The sequence below is a fragment of the Pestalotiopsis fici genome, assembly GCF_000516985.1.
Source record: "Pestalotiopsis fici W106-1 unplaced genomic scaffold PFICI_Scf_8, whole genome shotgun sequence".
In the NCBI taxonomy this organism is placed as follows: domain Eukaryota; kingdom Fungi; phylum Ascomycota; class Sordariomycetes; order Amphisphaeriales; family Sporocadaceae; genus Pestalotiopsis; species Pestalotiopsis fici.
The window spans coordinates 2302342-2326942 of record NW_006917098.1 but is presented as its reverse complement, the minus strand read 5'-3'; the positions used below and the strand labels follow the sequence as shown (position 1 = coordinate 2326942).

At 50.8% G+C, this 24601-nt stretch overlaps 6 protein-coding genes across 6 annotated transcripts; 3 read left to right on the top strand and 3 right to left on the bottom strand.

Moving 5' to 3' along the window:
• Positions 1 to 2106: 2106 nt before the first annotated feature.
• PFICI_11384 (uncharacterized protein) lies at positions 2107 to 5503 on the bottom strand (the record flags this gene model as incomplete). Its single annotated transcript, XM_007839965.1, has 2 exons — positions 2107 to 3658; positions 3726 to 5503. 2 exons carry the CDS (start codon positions 5501 to 5503, stop codon positions 2107 to 2109), a joined length of 3330 nt encoding a protein of 1109 aa, XP_007838156.1.
• A 4876-nt stretch (positions 5504 to 10379) lies between these two features.
• On the bottom strand, positions 10380 to 11367 carry PFICI_11383 (uncharacterized protein; the record flags this gene model as incomplete). The annotated part of the gene is made up of 2 exons (XM_007839964.1): positions 10380 to 10978; positions 11226 to 11367. 2 exons carry the CDS (start codon positions 11365 to 11367, stop codon positions 10380 to 10382), a joined length of 741 nt encoding a protein of 246 aa, XP_007838155.1.
• Positions 11368 to 12537: 1170 nt separating this feature from the next.
• On the top strand, positions 12538 to 13670 carry PFICI_11382 (Allantoicase; the record flags this gene model as incomplete). Its single annotated transcript, XM_007839963.1, has 2 exons — positions 12538 to 12631; positions 12697 to 13670. The coding sequence occupies 2 exons, from the start codon at positions 12538 to 12540 to the stop codon at positions 13668 to 13670; spliced, it is 1068 nt and encodes a 355-aa protein (XP_007838154.1).
• Positions 13671 to 14532: 862 nt separating this feature from the next.
• Positions 14533 to 17141, top strand: PFICI_11381 (uncharacterized protein; the record flags this gene model as incomplete). The annotated part of the gene is made up of 4 exons (XM_007839962.1): positions 14533 to 14686; positions 14749 to 15122; positions 15184 to 15579; positions 15642 to 17141. The coding sequence occupies 4 exons, from the start codon at positions 14533 to 14535 to the stop codon at positions 17139 to 17141; spliced, it is 2424 nt and encodes an 807-aa protein (XP_007838153.1).
• A 1128-nt stretch (positions 17142 to 18269) lies between these two features.
• On the top strand, positions 18270 to 20227 carry PFICI_11380 (uncharacterized protein; the record flags this gene model as incomplete). Its single annotated transcript, XM_007839961.1, has 2 exons — positions 18270 to 19549; positions 19618 to 20227. 2 exons carry the CDS (start codon positions 18270 to 18272, stop codon positions 20225 to 20227), a joined length of 1890 nt encoding a protein of 629 aa, XP_007838152.1.
• Positions 20228 to 20831: 604 nt separating this feature from the next.
• PFICI_11379 (uncharacterized protein) lies at positions 20832 to 21791 on the bottom strand (the record flags this gene model as incomplete). The annotated part of the gene is made up of 1 exon (XM_007839960.1): positions 20832 to 21791. The coding sequence occupies one exon, from the start codon at positions 21789 to 21791 to the stop codon at positions 20832 to 20834; it is 960 nt and encodes a 319-aa protein (XP_007838151.1).
• Positions 21792 to 24601: the final 2810 nt, after the last annotated feature.

Below are 24601 nucleotides of genomic sequence, written 5' to 3'. Positions count from 1 at the left end.
AAAGAAGAGAAAGAGAAAGAATGCGGCTGCGACTGCACCTGCAACCAAGGAAACATCCAGCAGGTCAAATAAGGGGAAATATAGACAAAAGTTCTTGTCATTTGTTGCTCGTTGGAACTGAACACCGGACTCCCTTGACAAACTATCCTCGTAAGGTTGGAAAACATAGATTTTCCAACGGTGATATTATGGTTGATAAAGGACCTTTTTCGTAAAATTATGCGCCTCTCAATTAATTTCTTATGAGTTTAAACATCATCTCATATATTACCTAGTACTGACTCTTGTCCCATCTACTTGGGCTCTAAAGATAATCAAGAGAAGGGGTCGGGGGAAAGGGAGAAGGAGGGGGAAAAACCTGGAATGATTGCTGTCGAACACATCCAGTTGAATACCTTTTTTCCCACACTCTATCGCGGCTAGGTGTAATCGCTCTATACCAGAGCATATTTGGAGGTGTAACTTATTAGATACGTGTAGTCTTCTCTCTCGTAGAAATCCCCCAAACTCCCCAACTAAACGCTGCCAGCAACTCCAAACCATGTTGCCGTGGCCAGACAAGGCACACAGGCAGCAAGGGGGTTCTTTCTCTCTATCTCTCTCTTTCCCTTTCAGAAATCACAGGTTATCGGTACCCAGTTCCAAAGAAACAAAAGACAAGCCAAGAGAAAAAGATTTTCGACGGCGTTGGTCCTGTTGCAAAGACAAGAAAGTCTTGGCAGATCAAAGTCAAGGAAGGTCACAATCCATGATTCGCGTCCAAGTCAAGTCAGACGTATCAATCAGCCATCCCACTCAAGCAAAATAGGAAGAAAAGGGAAGTACCGGTTACACGGTTCTTTATCGGGAAAATTGTTCACACGGGGAATATCCTTATCAAGAGGTTTCTTTGGTTCCTCCGCTTAACCGGCGAGATTCCAGAAGCCCCCCGACATTATGAATCTTTCCGCCGACGGCTTGGGTAACATTAACCATTGTGATTCATGATACGAATATTATACAGTCGGACAATCGCGATTGGGGACAGAATTGTTGATGGAAAGAAAAAGAAGAAGAAGCACCATTATTTCAATGTATATGTCTCCGTGTCGTGCAAGAGCTCGAAAGGAGTGAGTGTATCATCGAGAGCCAACTTACTGCCATGCCCAGTCTTGCATCTCGGGGCTCTCGAATCATCAGAATAGCCTGTGAAAATTGACTGGAAACGACACGATTGAGTCGTCGTCATCGAAAGATTGAAAACCTGTCAGGATATCCCATGCACTTCCAACCCATCGAACCTGTTGCATTCAAGCAAATTATTTACCCTGTTCTTTGCTCTGCTCTTCGCCATGACGAACTCACCATCACAAGATACCACCTCTCCTAGAAATTGACTCAGAGAGCAATGTCCACACAGCTTAGCAACTCAGGGCTCAATAAGAATCAGGCCATAACCCAGAGTCCAGTGCACCATGGGCACGATTATTAAAGGATAAGTAGAGAATACTTGAAATTGAATGGGCAATATTCTTTGTTGCAAATTAGAAAATTAAATTATGTGCTTTACTTTGCCTTTTTCGATATCATCGTCATCATCTCGTTCCCATCTCTTTTGTGTCTCTGTAAGATGGAGCCAAAAAAAGAGCACCCAAGACTGATACGCGCATAACCACTGACAAAAAGAAAACAATTAAAAACGTAGTCCTATCTGGCAAGACGCATAAGGGGTATATTGCAGTCTCGCCGTCCAAAAAAGCCCATAGTGCGCCATGCTTGCCTTTGAAATGAAGCGAAGGAGTAAAACCAAGATCGAGGATAAGATGCATCCTCGATAGGTAAGGGTGATGTTTGTTTGACATATGAAAAAATGATGGAGGACCTTCTGGCGTGGCCTCGACGCTGTATGGAGGTCAGTCATGGAGCAAGACAAAAAGTCGCGCCGTTGGTCGGCTGCACCCAGCAGCGACCACAGCTAGTCTGGCGGCTTGAAATCAAGCCCGGGGATCTTTTCAAACCCGTCCTATCAACGACATCTCGGTTGATGTGCCCAACGAATTGGGTATGTAGTCGGACTCCTTTCCGTATATCCACCAAACGCAACACGGCGGGATGAGAATGGGCCTCCTAAAACTTCTTCATCTTGTTCATATACTGCTTGTATTCAGTGTGGACAACTTTCATGAGGAGGTCATCGTTCTTGACTGGGACAAAGGACGTGAGTGCCTTCATTGCATTTTCAAACTCCGAGTCAACAATGTGCTCACTCAGAGCAAGAATGATAGCTGTACTCGTTGCGTGAATGGTCTCGAGTCCCTTGGACGAGATTTGCATAGCCTGCTTGGTGTTGGGCGCTTCTGGAGCTGGTGGGTCAGGAGGCGAGGCACCCAAGAGCATGAAGACGTCCCATATGCGGAGTTGAGCTGAGAATGGCATGGAGAGATGGAAAAGTGTCAGATACCATCTTGTTCCATATGCCGTCGGGTCAATGCAAAGCTCCTTGAGGCTCTTGGCCACGTTTTTCTTCTCTGCTAGCCAATACTTTTCAAAGTCTTGAAGAGCTTCCATGAGCTCGGTAAAGTTGGGAGAGTATAGTCGATTCAGACCCCGCAACTCCCAGAGTCGCACGAGCATGATGAAGCAACGTTCCTCATCATAGTAGCTGAGCAGTGTGGCAGCCAGGGAAGCCATGCCTTGTACGTAGCCAGTCAGTGGAAAATATAGTGACAATGCATGAAGTACTCGAAATAGCAATCTTTGCCCTCCTCGGTACCTCTTGCGGAACATGATGTGCTGGCTGATAGTCCGCGGCACGTCAAGATCAATCTGTACATCATCAGGCGATGACTGCCCTTGCAGCTCGAAAAAGGCTGCACTGAGCTCCTCGTCGGTAGCGCAGGGTTTCTTGCTGTTTCTTGCGCTGGTGGCTAGAAAGGAGTACCAAGCCGAGGCACGCCACCGATCAGGTATGCCCTTCCATGTTCGCTCAACAATTTTGGGATGCTTGGTGTCAAACTCGAAAACCATACCCTCGCCTTCCTTTCCTGGCTTGACAATCTTTGCCATTTTGCGCCACTTCTCGGTGCGCTGCCACTCCTTTCGCCTGTACTCGTCGGCCAGCTGCCCAGCCACTAGGTCTTCACCAATGCCGCTGAAGCCTGGCTCCTGGGCTAGCATCTCTCCCGCCTCGTCCATGCATTTCCGATCCTTGTTGTGTGGAAGCAGATTGGCAGCTTGCCCAAGGGCAGAGCGAGTAGAGCGTTTAGACCCCGTAGAGAGCCCCGATGTCTGCGTATGCAGAGAGCGGGCCGAAGCCCTTCTACCCGGTCCTTGTTTGGCTCCGAGATACTGCGAATGCGACGCAGCACCTCTCCGGCCCAGTATACTTCGGTGTTTGCTGCGAGGTGTTGACTGGCTGGGACTGTCCATGATTGTCGCCGGTGCACTCGATGGTGTCATGGGGCGTTTTGGTACGATGAAACCAAAGCGGTCCACATTCTCGAATTCGACATCTTCCCAGTCCTCTATGCGGTCCACCCGCTCATAGGTATGATGCACTTGCTCATCTGGTCGCGACGCAGAAGGCCCCGCGGACTCGGGGATCCCAGTTGCTGGCTGTGGGACTCCAGGTTGATCGTCCGGATTTGAATTTGTGTTGGTGCTTGGACTTGGCTTTGAACTGCAGCGAGAATAGATTAGATGCTGGCCAAGCAAAACGTGATGCCGGATATTCAAGGAAACCATACGAGTTCTCATCCACATCCGACGGGACTTCCACTGTAGGCTCGAGCCGTTCGCCATGCGAAGAGGCAGGAGCCCCATCTTCCCATCTGAGTCCTTCCCTGGGTTCATAGAGCGATCTCACCTTTTGAGATTCCCTTTCCACTTCTACAGATATCAATCGGATGCTGGGAGCACGCCGGGCTGATTTGGGTGTCGTGGGAGCATCAGCATACGGCACTGAAGGGGGCGTCGGGGGTGGCAATGGTGGCGGCGGTGTCATTCTGCCGGATGGGGGAGCAGGACGCGTATCCCCTGACTTGCGATCGCCATCAGCAACATTCGAGTGCGCGGCATTGTTCTTGTTTGCCTTGATCCTCGGGGGCGAAGCAAGGGGGAAGACGCGCTGGGGCCGCTGTTGCTCTGGTGAGGACGGCGATGCAGGAGTAGTAGCAGCGGCGGCGGCAGCAGCAGCAGCGCGGTGTGCAAATCCACTGTCGTCGCTCATGTTTGCGGCGTGTCTCGATGGGCGCATGCCACCGAGCATGATACTGCCGCGTTTTGAAAAGGAGATTTGTTGAACAAAGTCAGCGAAATCATCTCCGTCGTGGGCAGATGCGTCTGTCACGAGCTTAGGAGAGTTTGGCAGACGAGTGTAATGGTAGTGGTCCCTGGAACTCTGTTCATCTCCATTTCGTGGTGGGGCGACCACGGTGACCGGGGCTGTACTACTGCTAGTCGTGGCCTTGGCTCCGTCTAGCGACAGGGTAGGGTTGGCGGTCGATGGCTCCCCATGACGGGCCTCGGCGGGAGACTCCGAAAGTGGTCGCCGCTGCTGCTGCTGATGCTGCTGCTTCTTTTTCTTGAGACGCTTTGACGACTTCATTGATGATGAGCCCGAGGTCCGGAAACTGAAGGAGCGACGAGAAAAGATGGACGAAGAGGCAGATGTTTTCTCGGGGAAGTTTGGGGGCGGGGTGGTCGGGGAGGTGGGCGATACGGTATTGGCCTCAGACAACCCTGGCGAGTGCAAAGGAATGCTGGATACGCTGTGATTGTTGGTTCCACCCAAATCCAAATCGTCGCCGTGCCCCAGTATATTATGCGTCTGCGCGTACAGGGACGTTGGCGACGACGACCTGATCCGCAGCGGTGGAACAAGCAAAGCCGGGACAAATTTAGATCTTCGGGCAGATTGGATTTTCTCGTATGGGAACGGATCCTCGTCTTCTTCCCCTTCTTCTTCCTCGCTGCTCTCGTCGTAAAAGGTCCGCGCTTGCGACGACGATGAGGTGGAGGTCAAGATCGAGGTTGTGGTAGGTGCGTGGCCAGAGTCCCGTTTGTTTTTTAAGTCGTCCGGGTCGCTGCTCCGCGGGGCACCACTTCTCAGCGCTGGGTGCAGATGCTCTTCGGTTCCTGGCGGTAGGGGCAGGGGTCCAGATGGCGGCGGGTGCGGAGGAGCAACAATAACCGGAAAAGTTGAAGTTGTTGTAATAATGGTAGGAGAAGCAGTAATTGTTGGGCCTGAAACTGGCGCCGAAGATTGAGGAGTCCGTGCCAGAATTGTAGGTGGTACTGCTGGTACCGGTGTCGATATACACGAAATCGGTCGTGCGGCTGTTACTGTTGCTGTTGCTGCTGCTGTTACTATTGCTGCCCCTGCTGTCGCTGCTCTGGCTCTTGCTGCAGCGGCGCGTTGGTAGCGCAGAGGTGACTTGGCCGGGGGGATGGGGATAGGCGGCTCAGCCTGAGCAGCCTGATCGTACCGGAAAGCAACCAAACTAGTGTCGTCCCTGAAGGGCATGAGTGCAACTGGCCGGGATTTGTGGCGCACACTTGTATATCTTTTTGGTGGCATCATATCACTGCTCCTCTTCTCTAGAAGCAATGATGCGTTGTTCCTGTCTCTTACAACACAAGCGTAATGTTGTGTGACAGGCACTTGGCGAACAGTTCACAATGGCAGCAGCTGAAGGTTATGGAGCTCTCGGTCTGGCGGATAATGTAGGTATGTAGGTATAAGAATAATGGACCAAGTGCACGCTGCTTTCTCGCCTTGTGGGCAGTGGTGGGAAAACAGCCCGTTGTAAATAGATCGACGGGTCCAGAGCAGAAGGGCGGCTCGATAGCGAGATGAGAGAGCCAAAATAACCGTGAGTTTCAAGCCAACCTAAGATTTTGCCCGTCTCGAGAAATTAAAGCGGAATACTTTGGTCTGTCTTTTGTATTTGCAACGATATTTTGTAGTCTGCTTGCTTGCTCCCACGGTAATTTGCAAACGAGCGGGATTTCAAGTATGCCAGGCACCTGGGGAAGGGAAGAAAAAAAAGTCCTTTGTATTATGGTGGTACCGAATCCTTGGTGGCGGATGAGAGGCTGCAGGAGTAAGAGAGGTTGTCGATATTGGACAAGCTCATGGGGCGGTGGCTGCGACTTTGGCTGACACGAAGCAAGGAGAGAGTTTTGGCACTCGGCGTCAATGTCATGAAAAGCGTCGAATGAAATCTTGAAAGTAACGGAAGACGTCTGGTTAATCTTTGGGGAGAAAAGGAGCCGGGATGTGGTGCGAGGATCCGTTGTTGTATATTTATCATAGAGAGGTGCAGTTTGTAAGTGGTGTGCGTCTGCGTATGTCATATATCCAAGTGTGCAGGTGTGTGCCCACCCGGGAAATGTCATCTATGTATGGAATGATGGATCTTATGGTTGGTTGGGTTGTGTTCCTCTTTTGGTATGGAGTCAAGGACGACGGCAGCCATCATGCAGATAGCTGAGTCCGTAGGTAAGGTAGGTATAGTTCTTGTTGTTATTGTTTTTTTTTCTCTACCTCCATCCCCTCTTCCATGTCCGCCGCCTCCTCCTCTTCTTCGTCCACTTCCATTCAACTACGTACTCAGTCTGCTTGTCCACTTCGGCATGAGATGTGATTCGTGAAAGGTAGGGTTCGTTTGCCTTCCGGAGCGTACATGGGAAGTCTAGTCTACCCCGTTCTGGCGGGTGCAGATCTGCATCGTCCTCTTTTCCTTTTCTTTTTTTTTCTTCTTCTCCCTCAATGGGTTAAGGTTCATATCCCCACCAGTGTTCTGGCCGATGCCGACAATGGCATTCATTGGTAGAGATGAAAGACACGGGCTGTCTACTTACATATGCCCGAACAGAGTCTGATATGGACCTTTGGCCAGAGTAGGCTGAAATTATGGAGCATTGAGTGGGCATGGAATTGACCTGGAAGTTCAAGCCGTGAGAGCCACTCACTTGGCTGACTGACCAGGCTTGTCAGGGCTCGGCAGGCAGACAGACAGTCGAGAACCGTCCCACCAGTCCATAGAATCGTGACCACATTGTGTAAAGGCGGGCCTTTTGAGCCGGGGAACTGTACATAGTAGCTAGTAGTCATGCACATCATCTAGTATCCACACAAGACTACCTACGTATACTAGGTCGTCAGCTCAGGGTGCTCTGGTATTGATTACCGAATGCCATGCATCCTTTGCAACCCCCCGGGCCCCGGTTGCCGTTCTGGGTAGGGTGACAAGACGTGATGGACGCTAGTAGTGGGAGAAGACATTGTATGATCTAGTCCCATCGTACCAAATTCAGAGTTTGCCAACCAAACCTTTCCCAGTCACCGGCGCCTGCATATTCATGTCCCTCTTTGGGAAGGATTGTCTCGCCTACACGCATGTGCATTTCGGGTTCAAAGTGAAAACGAAGCTTATTGACACTTTATAAACAAACACCAGAAAACTCAATGGCAGCATTTCTCATGGTGCCAGCCTATCTTCAAATAAGAAAAGCCTGATGACAGAGAGGTCAAGGTAGGCAAAAGGCGGGGAGAGAAGGAGAAAGACAGAAGAGGGAGGCTCATGCCCGGTCTCGGGTTTTGCAATGTCACAACTCCCGCCTCTTTCCATCTGTTTGGGAGAAGTCGTCAAGATTGTTTTGATGGACTTTCTGTCATCTTGTCAGTCTGGTCCCAATGGAACCTAGTATTGCGTTCTTGGCGCCTGGACATCCGACTATGTTTAGTATAGCGCCGACCCAATTGGCACATCCTAGCTGGCAATCGTCCCCGCAATTTTTCGTGGACCACCAGGGAGGATAATGGCAGAAGTGAATCGAGACTATGATCTACCACTTACATAGTAATAGGTCGAAGTAGGTAGGTCTCTTTGTATACTCAACCTTGATGGGAAACGATCGTGGCTCATTTGAGTTGAGCGCCTCCCCTTCTCCAAACTTTCGACGTGACGCGCCATCACGTTTCAAGAGACTTACGGGAGCAAGTGTCATTCCCCTCCGGATCGATTAACCAGGTAAGAGCGGATCTATCATTCCTTTTGACTCGGGACTTGCCTAGCATTTCTTTTTCCTTCCCTTCTTCTCCCTCCCTCGGAACTACAATTGGAGGTAAAAAGCAGAAGGGTCCCCCTCCACCTCGACTCGTCCCCCTCTCAACGCTCCTACGGATCGGATCGGCTTCTAGGGGACCGTTTTTCCATGTCACGTAGGCGATTTGCTCGGCTATTTGCTGCACAAACGCTGGGCAAAGATGCAGAAGGACACGCCTTGCAGCGGACTAGGTGCAATTATGGACAGCAACATTCCTTTCCTCTTGTCTCCGTCATCCGGATAGGGTATAAGTCAAGTTCAAGTTCATGCTTGCAACCACTGCCGCCGCCGCGACGCCCCCTTCATGCGGCCTTAGTGGGATGGGGGGAGGGGATGGTGGGTGGCGGCGGCCTTCTCCCCCCAAAGTCAACCAACGGAGCGTCTCACCCCGGTCTACTTGATAATGACAAGACAATTTATTCACGAATTGACTGACAACCCTTCAACGTGGCTCTTTATCCAGCCAGCCAGCTTGCTCACTTGAAACGTCTAGATAGGTTGTCAATGACTCGGTTCAGATTTCTTTTACCGTAACACGGATCATGTGAGCAAACTCTAACATCGGTTATTCTTTTCTCTCCTCTTGTACTGTCGGTCGTCGGTCTTGAAAAGTTCCATTATATGTCGGCGAACTATAACAACCCCCCCAAACCTTGGCAGCCTCGCTCAATCATGATCCATCATGAGGCTGCGCAAGGAAAACTTGACTGAAATCATGAATAGCCGCTATTCTACAACGTTTTCGTTCTCGCCGTTGTCAAACGACTAATTGCAACCATATGCTGGCGTCCATAATGCGCGGTTTCAGGTCGATACACCGCCCTAGTCGCCAAGAAGCCCGGATGATGGTTCCTTGCATACTCCAGCTGCACCTAAAGCTGTTGGGCTGCCAAACGCCCACACGTGTTTCGAGCAAATCAATGAGAATGAGCCTCGCTCAGGTAGCCATGCCAGCACATACACAAAAATATTCCAGCCTCGTGTGTACACGTCAAGGAAGACGGAAAGAGATTTGCAAATTCTAGGCCTTGTTCTTATTTCGTGTTTATTTGGATACCTAAGAAACCATAAGTAGACAATCGGATGATACCCATGACACCTCCACTTAACGACTTGTCCCACAAGTGCCTGATGCACATGCTTACAGGTACGAGTCCGTCCCTTACATCCAGCCGCATCGTGAATCAGCTCCAGTTGTGAAAGCGGCCATGTTTTGGGCCCATTCATATGCCATCCGATGGAAATGGCCAATTTGACAAAGGAACGAGAAGCTTGGCCTTGTCCTTCTGGCAATGCGTTGGAGACAACCTCTAACGATTATGTTGGGTTTCACAAGTGATCTCGGATGATAGTTTTAGTCATTCACATTGATAAATGTAGCAGCAATGGTTCGCCGGCATTCGCTTGCAAAGTGTATGCGGTCTTACTTCGGGCTCGAATTTCAAATTGGAATGTTTGGGCTCCCAAGTACCAGCGAGCCTCTGACTTATGAAAGTGTGCTTGGAGATGGCCGGACGATCCAACTGTCTCTTTAATATATATACATATATTTAGAAAGGAAGCCATACTCTTCAACATAATTTAGGCTTCCTGGTTTTTAAAGTAGTACGATGTACATGTCATGTCTGGATGCTTGACGGATGATGGGAAAAAGGTAAGAAAATTTATGTTCCCATGGAGACATCGCAAGCAAAAGAGCGCAACGAGGAGATTAATCGAGGCTTTCAATTGGCCAAGCAGTGACCACTTAGGATGGCGGCCTGACGGACTTGCTACTACTGTGTCGTATTTGTGATTTGGACTTTCCCCTCCAGGCAGGCACAACAGTCCGGGCCCTGAGGAATCTACAAACGAAAAGTTTCATAGCCCATTGACTGACTGTTCATGAGCTTTTCTAGAGCACAGCGCATAGTGCTCTCCTAGGGGGATAAAATCAACTTATTGTGTAAAGCATGGCTATGTGACAACATCCACATGCTACCATCTGTATACTTTATCACAACCCGCTGCAACTTGCAAAGCATTGACGCTATAACACATTTGTATAGTTTGGCTAGAGACTTATTACCCGCGCCGATTCGCCTTGAAACAAACCCAGCGCTACAATCAAGATTCCTATACCACCTCATAATTGGTCCTTTGCAATACACTATCAATATTTACTCCCTGATTCATGACAAATATCCCCCGAGAAAAAACGGCGTTCACCGTGTTTGGCTACCACCTACCCGGCAGTGCCGGCTAGGACAGCGTGAGCCTGATAGCTGATACATATACACATTTCTTCTTCAAAGACCGAGCTTTTGCTTCTGAATCCTTGGGTAGACTCCAATAATGATCAGCACACTGATCAAGATAAAAGCCCAGAGCTTCAAGCCCAGCACATTGAAGTTGTAGTCGGTCTGCGTTGCCGAGATGACCGTTGCCTGGAGGAACAGGAAAAGCACGTACCCGCTAACGCGGTGGTACTTCCAGATGCTCTTGGCCTTGGCTTCGCTACCGTATAGTTTGGGAGTGGCGTACATGGTGAAGCCCACCAGGTACTGAATCAGAAGCCAAAAGGACGCAATGACGCCCAAGTAGCCGTGCAATGACTTGAAGTGTGCACCATTGCTACGGATCTTGTTGTACTCGATCGATATGACACCAACGGCCAGGATGAGGAAGGCGAGCAGGTTGAGACCTGCGTGGAGCTTTTGGCCGACTTGCTTCTGCTTTCCGCTGTGTGTGGGCTGAAGGATGAGAATCGACTGCACGAGGACGAGCATTCCGAGCGACTGCGCCAGGGGGTGGACCGAGAAAAGGATCAGAGGGCCGTGGAGGAAGACGGCGGCCCATACCGACGCGATGAGCAAAAGGCTGGCGCCTTCGGCGATGATGCCGGTCCCTGACGACAAGATTAGTGTCGGCATTTTGATGGTTTGACTTTCGTGACCAAAGTAATTGACAAAGGACCGGAAGAACAGTTCACTGTATTCATATAACAAGACAAGGAAGCTGACAAATTGTCCGGACTGGGATTTCTAATGTGGGGAAATAAACGGTGCGGCGTGCTCAAAGTCCCGGATCGCGAGAGATCCCCCGGCTATGCTCGGAGCAGGGGAAAAGAAGCATAGAAGAGACAGAGTACATACCAAGGATGAGGTTTTTGGCAATAGGAGCATTTTCTCTCTGAGAAGCGTCGCCCGGACGGCCGAGGAGTGGCTCCATGTCGTCAGCACCGGCGGATTCGCGGTCCACCACGGGGTCATTGGGGATACCCGTCGCGCTCGCCATGTTGGTCGGTTTGTGCTTGCTTGCTGGCTTGCTTGATTGCTTATGCGGGTGAACTGGCGGCAAGGTTTTCGGGTTTGTTTTCTGGCTGCAATTTTTCTGGTCTTGGTTCACGCAGCTGGTATCTGATCGCGGTCCTTTCGAAAGGGTTGACAGAAGTCAGGCCGACGTCAGTGGATCAGCGCGGGCTTCCAGCTCTTATGAATTGAGGATTCTCTCGGTTACGCTGACGGGTCAGACTCGGGGGTACAAGGACGTCACTCGGAGAATGAGGCAGGCGTTGCCTGAAGACGCCATCGATTGTGAACATGAGAAACAGTGTCTGCGCATCATTACCAGGCAGGGTATGCTGGGGTCACTGAGGATTGAGCGAATCGGAGCGCTGCAATTCATCAGCTCCAACGCCCTTGGGGTCCTCTCCCAACCCAAAATTGCGGGGGATTTCTCGTTTTTGGAATCCCTGGGCACGGCAATCGTGGGGGGAAATTCGCACTTTGTCTCGCGCTACGTCCGTAGAGATATATAACACCAGCAAGGGAACAACATCAAGTCCATGATAGTATTCCATGTACGAAACGGATGCTTCATCATATTCGGTTTGAAACACTATCCAACAATTTTATACGACTGGGTATAAGTGGCGTCACGCTCAGCAGTGCCCTCTAGGGCTGCTAACCATGTTGACGAAGTGCCTGCACCGCTTCCAAGATGCATCTATACATGATGCAGCAATAATCTGTTAGTACTGACAATCAGTATGAATGACTACTTGCCCGGCAGTTGAGGAGGCACTTTGCTCCGTCGCTTCGGCTTCGAAGTTCATATCACGAAAAGTGGAAATGTGCTACCGTGGTTCCTTTACCTTAAAGTATTGATAAGCGGAAGCTCTATTAGCGAAAGCGCCTCCGGGTCCGGCCGATGTCTGCGATGCGCCGTTCGCGGACCTGCCCCGCCAGCGATTAGGCGGGGTCCCCAAGTTGTTAAGGCCTGCACATGTTAAACGGCGTCCCTCTGAAATGTCGACGACTTTTATTTAGTTTTCGACTTTTAATCTCATGAATGTAATTTTCACTATCATATATACTCTTCGTCGGTCAAGAACAAAGACGCATCACCAAATCACTTACCACACGGTCAATTCAGTGTCAGTCATCACATCAAGTAGAGTCCACCATGATTGAGGATATCGAGTACAAGCTGGCACCTGTCAAAGCAACCTCGGTTGCCACGGATGACATTGACAAGACGTTCCGCTCCAGCAGCATTGGTGAGTCAATCCATGACATGCTACAGGGCGTCCGTCACAGAAGGTTGACCAGCCTACCCGTCTAGATCTGATATCCGGGACTTTGGGCGGCAAAATCCTGGGTTTCTCAGATGAGTGGTTTGCAGATGCGCTTAACCTCATCACACCCACACCCCCTATTCGCCAGCCCGGTAAAATGGTATACACCGGAGCTTGGTATGATGGTTGGGAGACCAGGAGACACAACACAGAGCCTTTTGACTGGGTCGTGATCCGACTTGGTGTAGCTTCGGGCACCGTCACAGGAATCGAGGTAGACACGGCTTTCTTCTCGGGAAACCACGCGCCTGCGATCTCCGTCGAAGGCTGCTTCAGCCAGAGTGATGACGAGGTGCTCTCATGGAAGGGCGGAAAAGGAGGGTGGGAACCTATCCTAGACATTCGGGAGTGTGGTCCATCTCAGCGGTTCGGATGGAAGCTTGACGAGCCCACGTCCAAGCAGTATACCCACGTCAGGCTCAACATGTACCCTGATGGTGGAATTGCCCGTTTCCGGCTCTTTGGCCACGCTGTCCCGGTTTTCCCTGAGGACACAGAGGCGATTTTCGACTTGGGCGCAGCACAGAACGGTGCTGTAGCCGTTTCCTGCAGCGACCAGCACTTTGGCACCAAGGACAATCTCGTGCTGCCAGGTCGTGGCAAGGATATGGGCGATGGCTGGGAAACGGCACGCTCGCGGACCAAGGGCCATGTGGACTGGGCAATCATTCGACTCGGCGCGACAGCACTGATTCAAAGCTTCATTGTCGACACGGCATTCTTCAGGGGTAACTTCCCGCAAAAGACGAAGCTGGATGCCATTGAGTGGAAAGGAGAGGGTGAACCCAGTGCCGATGCTGAGGGATGGACTGAGGTTGTAGCACCGAGCAAGTGCGGTCCTGATCAAGAACACGCCTTTGACTGTTCCGTAAAGGATAAGCCTTTTACTCATGTGAAACTGACCATCATTCCAGACGGTGGAGTCAAGAGACTGCGTGTCTTGGCTAAGAGATTTGTGTGAGGTGTACCAAGAAGTATTGGATAGAGGTTCTGCTTGGATATACCTTGGAAAAGTAAAATAAAAATAGAATTAAGTCCTATCGTAACTTGATCAACTTGATGCAATGAAAATTGAGGAAGGGCCAATTTTCTATTCAGGTTGTAAGTGTTAACAGAACCCCCCCTGGTCTATGGCAGGATTGAGAGCATTGGGAAATTCATATGCAGGATTAATGCAGGGAGTGGGACCAACCAGAGCAGTGGGCTAGAGGACAGCTAACCAACTACGTAATTTGGAGTTCATATGGGCAACATGTGAGGTATGTAGTTGTATCCTCCAAATATATTTAATGCTGGCCAAAGGATAACAAACCTTCAAGTAACAGGCTACCCAAAAAAAGGTACACTTGGCTGAACCAAGCACAAAGGGGCAATCACAAACACGTCTACCTAGGGTCTCACCGGAAAAAGACGCACGACTCTGGACATCTTTTATCACTCTTCGGCGGTGTGGTTTGCTGATCGCTTAACGTATCCACGCTCTGCTGCCACTACAAGTACACTACGAAATACGGGCGTTGACAATATTAACGCACGGGCCAATCAAGCGCTGAAACCCACTCTGCTCAATGCAATTGTAGGTAGGCGGGCGACAGCCAGCCAGCTACTGACTGCTATTCCGGACTACTATTCTGGTCCCTGAATTGCACCTCCCAAGCCGATCGAACCCCTCGGAATAGGTTGTTAACATCAACAGTCGTGACTGCACTGCACCGAACCAAGCCTCTGACACCGGCATACCGATTTCGCGCTCGCCAAGGGATGATTACAGGGTAATCAAATCTACCTGCTGCTGCCTTCACCTATGCTGGCGGCGAGCAAACATGGATTTCGGCGACCCTGATGGTGGGGGGTTTGGCGATGAGCAGCCCAAGAAGCCCAGGGAGCTGCCGGCCGACCTGCCAAAGTCTCTGGACGATCGCCGACATGTCCCTACAGAGATGGTTAGGGAAACAGAATTCTATGATGGCTGGCAAGGTTCGTCGTACTCCCAGCTGCGATTGCAGCCGAGCTCGCCCATGTTGACGATGACGTACCAGGGCAATCGCAATTCCTGACGAGCCCGATGTTGGCAAAACCTCTACAATTCAACGAGCTATCACTCGATGACCCCAAATACGAGCAAGATATAACAAAAGGAATCGCAGACAGCGATGCTCGCCTCATGGAAATGCTGGCTGCACAAGCCCAGCAACAAGGCGTGGGAGGGGTGGATGCAGACGCAATCGCAAGCGACGCGAAGCTCTCCGACGATGAGAAGAAAGACATTCTACAACGGTCGCTGGCCATGGCCGCTAGTAACGGAGACCTCGACCAAGTAAACTCCATCCTCGGTGGCAAAGGAAAAGCCATAGTCAACGTGAATGCTGTGGACGATGACGGAACGCCGCCTCTTGTTTACGCAAGCTGCTTTGTAGGCACCACCCTTCCTCTTTCTCAATAAGTACACATTGAACTTGTGCTGACAATGACAGGGTCATGAGAACGTGGTGCAAGCTTTAGTGGACGCCGGCGCGGACGTGGACAAGCAGGACCGCAACCAGTGGAATGCCCTCATGTGGGCCATGACCAACCGGCACAAGGGCATCGCCAAGATCCTTCTCGATAACGGGGCATCCCCAGATGCCAAGACTTCCTCAGGTCGAACGGCATTCGATTTCATTGCTCCCGATAGCGACATGTCCTTCTACCTGAGTAATAATGGCTACAACATTGGAAATGCCGGCGTTGATGACTTTTATCAGCCCGGTTTCGAAGATCAAATTGAAGCTGAGTTGGCAGAAACCGAAATGCGGCGACGAATGATGATGGATAGCGCGCGGGATCTCGAGGTCGATCTAGGCAATGTAGGCATGGACGATCAACCCGAGGTGCGTTTACTGGCTGAGTCCTCAATTTGTGGTAGCTGTCCATGTACTGATTGTGAATGTAGAACTCGGACGATTTTGAGGAAGAAGCACAAGAGTTCGATTGGAGCCGCTGTCTCCATGATCAAATGTTTGTTTTCCAGGAGAACCAGCTCGACCGATTATTGGATGTCATCATTACCAATATGCAACCACAAAGATCACCTTCTCAGAAGCCTGTCCCGGCAAACATGATTTTCCTGAGCGCGAGATATGCGCACTATCATGCCAGCCCTGAGCTGTTGGCCGAGCTTCTCGTGCGCGCACAAGACAAGATCAACGACGTTATAGAGCAACATCAATGGGACATGACGATCTTGGCATTCTGGATGTCAAACGCGACACTTCTGCTTCACTATTTGAAGAAGGATGCTGGCCTTTTGGAAGCTACGACTGAGTTCCAAGCCCAGCTGGCGGAGCTGATCAATGAGATCTTTATACTTATTGTCAGAGATGCCGAGAGACGACTCGACAAGGTGCTCGATGTGGCCATGCTGGAGCACGAAACGATACCAGGCTTTGAAGATGTCACCTTCCAACACGAGTGGAAATTATTCAAGCGAAAAAAGGAGGTCAAGGCAGAGCCAATCGAGAAGCGAATGCGACCTCCATCGCCCAAGCAAAAGGCGAAGCCGGCCCCTCGAAATGTGACATCGTTATTATCCTCGACACTTTTTGTGCTCGATCTATACGATATCCACTCTGTCATAACAGCACAAATCGTTTCGCAGTTGATTTACTGGCTGAGCGCAGAAATGTTCAACCGTATAATGAACAATAGGAAATATCTGGCCCGAACGAAGGCCATGCAGATTCGAATGAACGTCTCAGTGCTCGAGGACTGGGCAAGAACCAATAATCGCAAGCCTGAACACTATGAAAGTGGGGAGATGACGGCAACTGGCGAGACCACCATTGAAGCAGCACGGCGGCATCTCGCCCCAGTCATTCAACTGCTGCAGTGGCTGCAATGCTTTTCATCACTTGCTCCAGACGATCTTGAGGCTCTGGTCGGTACTCTCCAGTCACTACCCCGACTGAGTCCCCAACAGCTGATCTACTCGGCCAAGTATTACAGGCCAGAGGTTGGAGAGAAAGGGCTCCCCAAGAGTGCGCTGAAATATCTTGAAGCCATTCAAAAAGAAGCGGCAATTAAGAGAGACCGCAGAAGGACGGTATCCCCATCGCGTCTGAGCGCACCAGCCACACCTGCCACACCTGCCAGGAGCATAAGTGGACATGACTTTGACGTGCCAGGCAGTGTTCAAAGCACACCAGGAGGGCCCCTGGACGAAGAGGAAGATCTTCCGGATGGAATCAATCTCGACCCCTCCTTCATGTTACCATTTTCATTACCTTCGTCAACAGACATGTTAGTCTCGTATGGTGCTGGGTTTGGCGGGACAAACCGGGAGCGGGCTAGAAAGTATATCCCCACGATTCCACCCGAGTTCCTTGACAAACTGATTGAACCTGGTGGTCGAAGAATGTTTGGCGAAAAGGACTGGGAAAATGAGGAAGTATAAATGTCTATTTGGGTCGAAGGCATGATTTAGACACGGGCTTAGACGCATTAGCGAGTAAACTTGCGTATAGTTGCCTGCCATTGACTTCTGATCGTGACATCTGAGGAGACCTCATGTGACTTGTTGATCTCAGCATTATCTTGCCGGGTACTGTATGGTGCCGCCGTGTTGAATTGGGAATAAACATGTATTGAGCCAATGCCCAAAGGCTGATCCAGCCTGAACGAAGTTCTACGCAATTGCGGATGCTGCGCTCTGCGCTTTATAATTCAAAGTTTACCGCGGTGTGTTCAGCAACCAATGATGTTTACAAGCACACAAATGACACGGGATCCTATAGAGCTGCATTTCAAGACCAGCGATGTTCTTCAGGCAGCGGGTCCATGCTTGGCACAAATGATGTACGTAGAAATCGAATTCTGGTTGAGGCTACTTCAAAGCGGCTGGCTACGAGTTCATAGTCTTAGGGCCATTACAAGCAGAAAGTAGAAGTCCTACAAGATGGCTTGGGACTTTTGGGTCTGCATACGGTGTGTATTAGCGGGACGGGATGGTAAGACACTGTGTGCGGAGATCAAGCAGTGGATAAGATGGCACTGCGATGTGCGGCTGAAGACGCCCGGCTTCTAAACAGCTGGGTACCACACTCACCCGCCTATAGGACACTCTGCAATAGTCAATACAAAAGAGGTGCACCGGAGTTGTTTTCTTTTGTCGTTATTCCTTAATGCGCTTTCTTTTTATCCTCGCTGCCACGCAAAAGGACAAATACCACCCCCGCTGATGGCCTCCAAGCCGACTACCGCAATCGGAGATGTCGCAACGACGTCGTAAGTATACTTGGGCACAACTCACTTACAACTCTTCCATGTTCTCAATTAGCAAGATCTGACAGCAAGACAGGTGTGAAAGATGTCGACGGAGAAAGGTGTGTATAGGACAGTCCCAACGCTTATCTGGCGCATATCATATATTGAGTTCATTGAGTAGATCAAATGCGATCGGCAACAGCCGTGCGCCGCTTGCGAGAAGGCGGGAACGACTTGTCTGATAGCAGGATCAGGAGAGAAGCAAAGGTCTGTACAAGTGCCTCACCTACGCATCCTAGGCTGGATCTGTGGCTCACACATGCATCAAAGACCTGTACCAAAGAGTTATGTTCAGGCACTAGAGCGCAGCGTTGCATCATTAGAGCTTTTTATACAACAACTACATGATGCAGACCATTCAAAGAGAGACGAGATGCTCAAGGGCTATGTGCTCAAGTTGGAAAAGCCCAAGCCAAACAGCCCGCCGGCAGATGGTAGAATGGACCCATCTACCGAAATCGAGCTCGCATTAGCCAGGGCCCGCGCCGGCCAACTGAGGAAACTCCGAGCTGGTAATGCCTCGCAGTTCTTTGGAGGCACGAGCCTGTTCCAGATCCACGGCGATGAGCCGCCGGCAACTCAACCTCAGCACCACCAGGGCAACGAGGTCTTGAGCCCGTCTTTCGCTCAAACTCAAGCGTTCTCTCCTTCGGCTGTCTCGGATCCCGGCCAATTCCCATACTCGGCACACGACGACATGTGCCAGAATCTCATGGCGCACTTCTTCCGATCACAATATCCATATAATATGTGCGTATACCGCGAGTTCTTTCTTAGAGACTATGATATAGGAGTCGGGCGGTATTATTCCGAGGTTCTTCTCTATGCCATTTGTGCAATGGGTGCCCTGGCGTCAGCAGATCCTTCAATGCTGGCCATTTCCGAGATATTTGCCAGCCAAGCCGAGTTTCTAGTGTACACCTCACTGGACAAGCCCGACTTGACGCTACTCCAAGCCATGATACTGCTCGGTTACAGATTTATAGGCCACGGAAAGGCGTCAAAGGGGTGGCTCTTCTGCGGCATGGCCTTTCGGCTGGCACACGAGATGGGCTTGCATCTCGACCCGAACAATTGGGGCCAGTCAGAGCCTGTGCTGGACAGAGACAGAGAGATTTCACGCAGGGTGTATTGGTCTGCGTTCAACGCCGATAAACAGGTGAGCCTCTACTTTGGCCGTCCTCCGGCACTGTATCCGCACGAGTCCGACGTGAGGAATACGATTCGTATTCCGTACCCGGATGACTGGCAAGGTCTGCTCGAAACGTACATTGCAAAGAACACATCTGCCACTGCCTTTGAGGACGGCATCGCACTATCCGGCAGCTTTATCTACCGAACCGAGTTGTACAAGATCATACACACCATGATCACGGATCTGTTTGAGAATAGACGGCAGAACGCCGATAGTGCCGTAATGGCTGCCACGGCACAGCGGATACATGTATCATTGCACAAGTGGTTGGCAACCTTGCCCAGCAAACTATATTGGAACCAATGGAGTAGCGGTCAAGTACAACCATTTGTTCTTCACTTACAGTAGGCGAACCCTGGCCTGTCTCTTCTGACACGCTCAAAGGACTTCTTGCTGACACTATATCCACCAGTATGTTGTTTCACACGGCCATGATCATCCTCCACCGCCCGCCACGCCATCTATTCAGTAAGCCGGGAGTCGCCGAGAGCGAAGACGTCGAGATCTGCTACGAGTCACTCCAGGCCCTGCTGCGGCTCATGAAGACGTACGCACGCTTCTACCAGTACGCCGCGCTGCCCCTCGACTTTGTCCACACGCTCTCGGTAACTGCCGGCACCTTGCTCATGAAGCGATACCTGGAGAACGCGGCCCAGGAAGACAGCGGCATTGCCCGCGCCATGCAAATCGTCCTCGAAGCCATGGACGCCGTCAAGTACACCTGGCCCTGCATCGTCGAGATCAAGGAGAGCGTCGAGCGCGCCATGGAGGCGCAGCCCCGGTCTCAGTCAGAGATGGAGGGTGGTGCCCGTGACCCTGTGCTCGACTTTGGGTTCCTGGTCGACTTTGGCGGCGTGGGCAATGGTGGCGATGGGTCGTCGGTTGCTGGCGCGAACCGTCCAGATTTTCAAATTTCGGATGCGGATCTAGGTCTTTTACTGGACGAGGGCTTCGCCATGGACCAGTTTGATTTCAATGACCCGCTAACAGGCCAGACTCTAACCTTGGACGAGAACACGTAAACTAGATGGATTCTGTGATTTATTATCGAGTCTTCATTATCTCATTAGACTAGCGAACGAATCGGGTGTTTCTATGTACTCTCCTTCTATCCCGAAAAGAGGCTAGATACTCTGTCAAAATGGCAGACGGAACCTTGTTTCATGAGAATCTGGAATGGAAAAGAAAAACGGCCACTGCCTTGTGTTACATCAAGATGGGTCAGCGAGGGAGGTGCCAGATAGTCCATGAACGAATGGTACCCCATCCATTAAAACCCCCATCCGTCACTGCGGAGTCGGGTTTCACTGCATTATTAGCATCATCAGAGTCCGTTGAGAATGGTGACATCCTGGTCCAATCACTTTTCACGGCATTTTTATGCCAGTAAGCAAAATCGATGGTGATGACAGAAAGGACCAGGGCACTTCAAAAAGCACGCTCCCTGCTGCTGCATCGATAATCACCACTCATTTGTTCGTACACGAATGTACGTAAGAAATGATTGAGAACAAGTGAACCTTGGTTCATGGTGTTTAGCTATGCGCTCTGTCGATCTTACACAGTTGAAATTGGCGACTTGACAACATCAACCACCTCAAGATCCAGAAATAGCAGGCAGCCCTTCTAGTCATAGCTCGACTTGACAACATCTTCATCCCGACTGTCGAGAAGCAACATGTGACCAGGCGCATGCGCCATGACGGTGCCCTGAATTTTGTCACCAGCCTTGACAACGGCCTCTTGTGGCGTGACGCCACAGCCCCAGAACACGGGAACCTCATCCTCGCTGCCAAACAGGGCACCAAGAGGCGTCTCGCCGTCCGCGGCCAGCGGCGCATCACCCCACTGGACCTCGTCGATGCTCGCAATACCCAGACGCGCCAGGGTGTCCCAGCCCCAGTCCAGGGGCTCGCCGTGGGTGGCATTATAGGCCCGGGTAATCTCCCGGACGCGGTCGACGTCGCGCAGCGGGTACGGCCGCATCGACACCACATAGGTGCCGCCGGTAAAGACGCCCGCGGGACACAGGGGCACGGCGGTGCGGTACATGGCGACGTTGCGGCCGAGGACGGCGTGGCGCGGGGGCAGGGCGTGCGCCGCCAGCGCCGACTCGAAGCTGTAGCTGCAGCCGACCAGGAACGCGACGTGGTCGGGCGTCCACTCGGCCGCCACGTCGAGCACGTGCGACCTCGCCACGCGGGCGTCCCGGTACACCATGTACCGCGGGGCGTCGTGGCGGAGGTCGAGGTCCGCGGCCACAGCCGACCCCGGTATGTAGGACCGCAGCTGGTCGTAGGCGCCGGGGGCTGAGGACTCGGCAATGAGGGGGCACGGCACGGGGTTTCTGGCGCAGAGCAGTCGGAAATCCGAGGCGTAGCGGGACGGCAGGATGATGAGGTTGGCCTGCAGATATCCTGGCGCCAGGCCAGAGGTGACCGTCGTCAGGCTCTTGTTGCGGCAGGCTAGACGGGCTTCATTGCCGGTACTGATGGTACTGGTCAAAGTCTCTGATGCGGATTCTGTGATTTCCTTTTGCTGGTCTCTCGTGGAAGAAGAAGATGAGGAGCATGCAACAGCTGCCATGGTTTTTGTGTAATATTGTTCAAAGATAAAGCTATAAATGGGTGTTGATACTATTATCGCGGATTAGATGACAATGGCATATATATTTAGATTGATCCAAAGGCAATGTAATTTCACTTTCAAGAGTGAACAGAACAATTCAGGTCCAAGGAACATATGGTCAACCCGTTTTCTGCTTTTTGATACGGTTATCATATTCAGCATCGTATATATGCACGGTAGTTGTCGTGCTGATAATACTCACACGGAGGTGGAGCGCCGCTCGAGGCTCAGCTGCAGATGACGGAGACGGATCTCCGATAGTCAGCCCGGCCGTGGTGATAAGTTAGCACCAGACGCAGTACGTACTATGCTGCCGTGCAGGACATTGAATCAGTGGAAAGGTAATTCGCAAAAAGAAAAAAAAAAAAAAAANAAAAAAAAACGAAGTGAATTCAAAATAATTTGGCCAATATGAATTCCGTACTCGTCACTCAAAGGTGTGTGTGCTCGTGCAGCTCCTACTAAATATTGAGGGATAAGCGAATGTTATTCCTTTGATATAAAGCCAGTTTCTTATTGCGTAATATTCTTAACCACGAAGAAATATAAACGCCATAAGAGTTCTAGCTAAATTTTTATTGCTAAAAGAAGACAACGTTTTCTTTCCAATTTTTCCTTTAAGCAGGAAAGAAAAGGTGTTGCTGCAAGAGCGGTATAGAAGCTGTCCGTCTCAGCCCTAATCGCCCATTAGACTTGGATTAAAGAGTCCCACCCAGGGTATCTAGTAGTCGAGCACAATGCTGTCCCAGCAAAAGGCAGTTTCAACAAACCCTGCAAAGTAGACAGACTCTAATTCCTCAGACTTTTGAGACTACTCACGAGGATAGAAGCGAAGCCACGTGGTAAACAGATTCCGAGCCGACTTCCGAATTTCATCTCTCGGCTCTTGCAGCAAGCCTGATGATGGTGTGAACTTGGACGAGGTTGGCAGTGTCACTTGAGTACAACGCGTAGTAGGTTGGGTAGGATTGGTTTTCACGACGGCCAGTGCTGAACGGGCGAACCGATTGGGTTCCTGATCTCTTCGCAAGAGAAGACTGGAGGCTTGCTCGTGAGATCTACCCAACTGATGTGCAAAGAAGGTGGGAATGGCGTCCTCGTGATGTGGATTTCTAGCGATTTGGCACTCGGGTTCTAGTTTATACTTGGATGGGTCAGTTGGTGGATCTATTTAGCGGGAACGTCGAACGATTGTCAAGGAAGAGCCATGCACTCTTGGGCAGAAAATAATTCAAAAGGTGGCAGATCAGTCAGCCTCATCGAGTTAAGGGGGTCAATTCAAGCAACTTCCCTTCACAATGGCAAGGCCGTTGCTATGGGCTATCGGTTACTTCGGTTGGATTGACTCGACGATTACGTCGTCCAAGATTGATCACTTGTTGATCGAATATAATGAGTACATCGTAGTATACTACGCGCTTGCTCATCCTGGACCGATGTGTGGTTGCGCGATAACTAGATATGTAGGCGTCCCCAGTCGACTGTCGCAAGCTACTACCGTGGTGCTATATACGTCGCTTTACTCTTTTGCAAGTGAATATTGATGTCAAAGGTCTCGGATTGTCGAGAGAAAACCAAGTCGAATGGAGTGGGACGGGGAGCAAACGCCACTCGAGCAGAATTGCAACTGGTGAAACAGCGGCGGCGGTCTGGCCGCTTACGAGGGCATTATTCGACGTTTTCACCATTAATGACAGATGGTTCGGTTGAGCCCCGTACAAAGAATCTATCCAAGTGTTTCGAGAAGGATTATGAGTAGAGTATGTCCATACTGCCGTTGCACTCACTTCGTGTTGTGTACGTATTTCGTGTATTCCAGGTCCGCAAAATAATCAATATTTGTGGGCTCAGTCGATCGCTCCTTGATTTGGAATATATCCAGTCATGTGCCGAGCACCAGAGAGGTCTGTCAGAGTCATGTCCACTACCACTACCCACTGGCAAATACTGGAGCTTTGTCGAAGTGATTTCACTTTCAGTAGGAACAAAGACTCCGTGGCCGCTTTCGAGGCTAAATTCAGCGAGGGACTAGGTGAACAAATAGAAATAGAGAAATAAAACAAATGGCCGAGGAGATTCTGTTTTCAGCTGCTTATGCGGACGCTATAGCTGAAGACATAGTCGGAACCCCAGGTTACGAGCTGCTTCATTGCCCTGAGCGCGAGCGAGAGCTGACGGCAATGGACCGAACAGGCGCGCCCGCCGCGCCAAACAAGAGACTCGTGGTTTGTGTCACAATGGTGGAAAAGTTCCGGCTAGACGCATTCTAGCGCAGCTGAAGGGTTACCCCCTAAGCGTCCAACAGGAGGCCGTGAGAGGTGGCGGTCCCACCAAGTACTGCTGCTGCTGTCTGGCATGCTACAAGGTAAGGTACAACGTGGCTCTTCACTAAGCAAGGTATATTTGTTAGGTACTTGGTGGGTTTTTTGGCTGTCTACAGAGTACTATTGATGCTTCGACGGTATAGTTGCAGATCCACCTGACGAGGCGCTGTCTTGATCAGGAACAGTTTGGCATCTAGACTTGGATGCGGGTGAATGCACGCGGGAGTCTTAAAATGTCCGTCTTGCAGTCTCTGGCACTCTTTTGCCGAACGACACTGCAGATCTGAAAGGTGCCACTGCAGACCTACATGAGGTATGTAGGTTGGTAGGTACCTGTGCCGTCCCGTACGAGTCAAGTGTCTGTCGTCTGCAGCTGCTGCGTTGCAGACCCGAATGCATATATATGTAGCTCGTAGGTAGGTAGATGACAGATAAAACACAAGA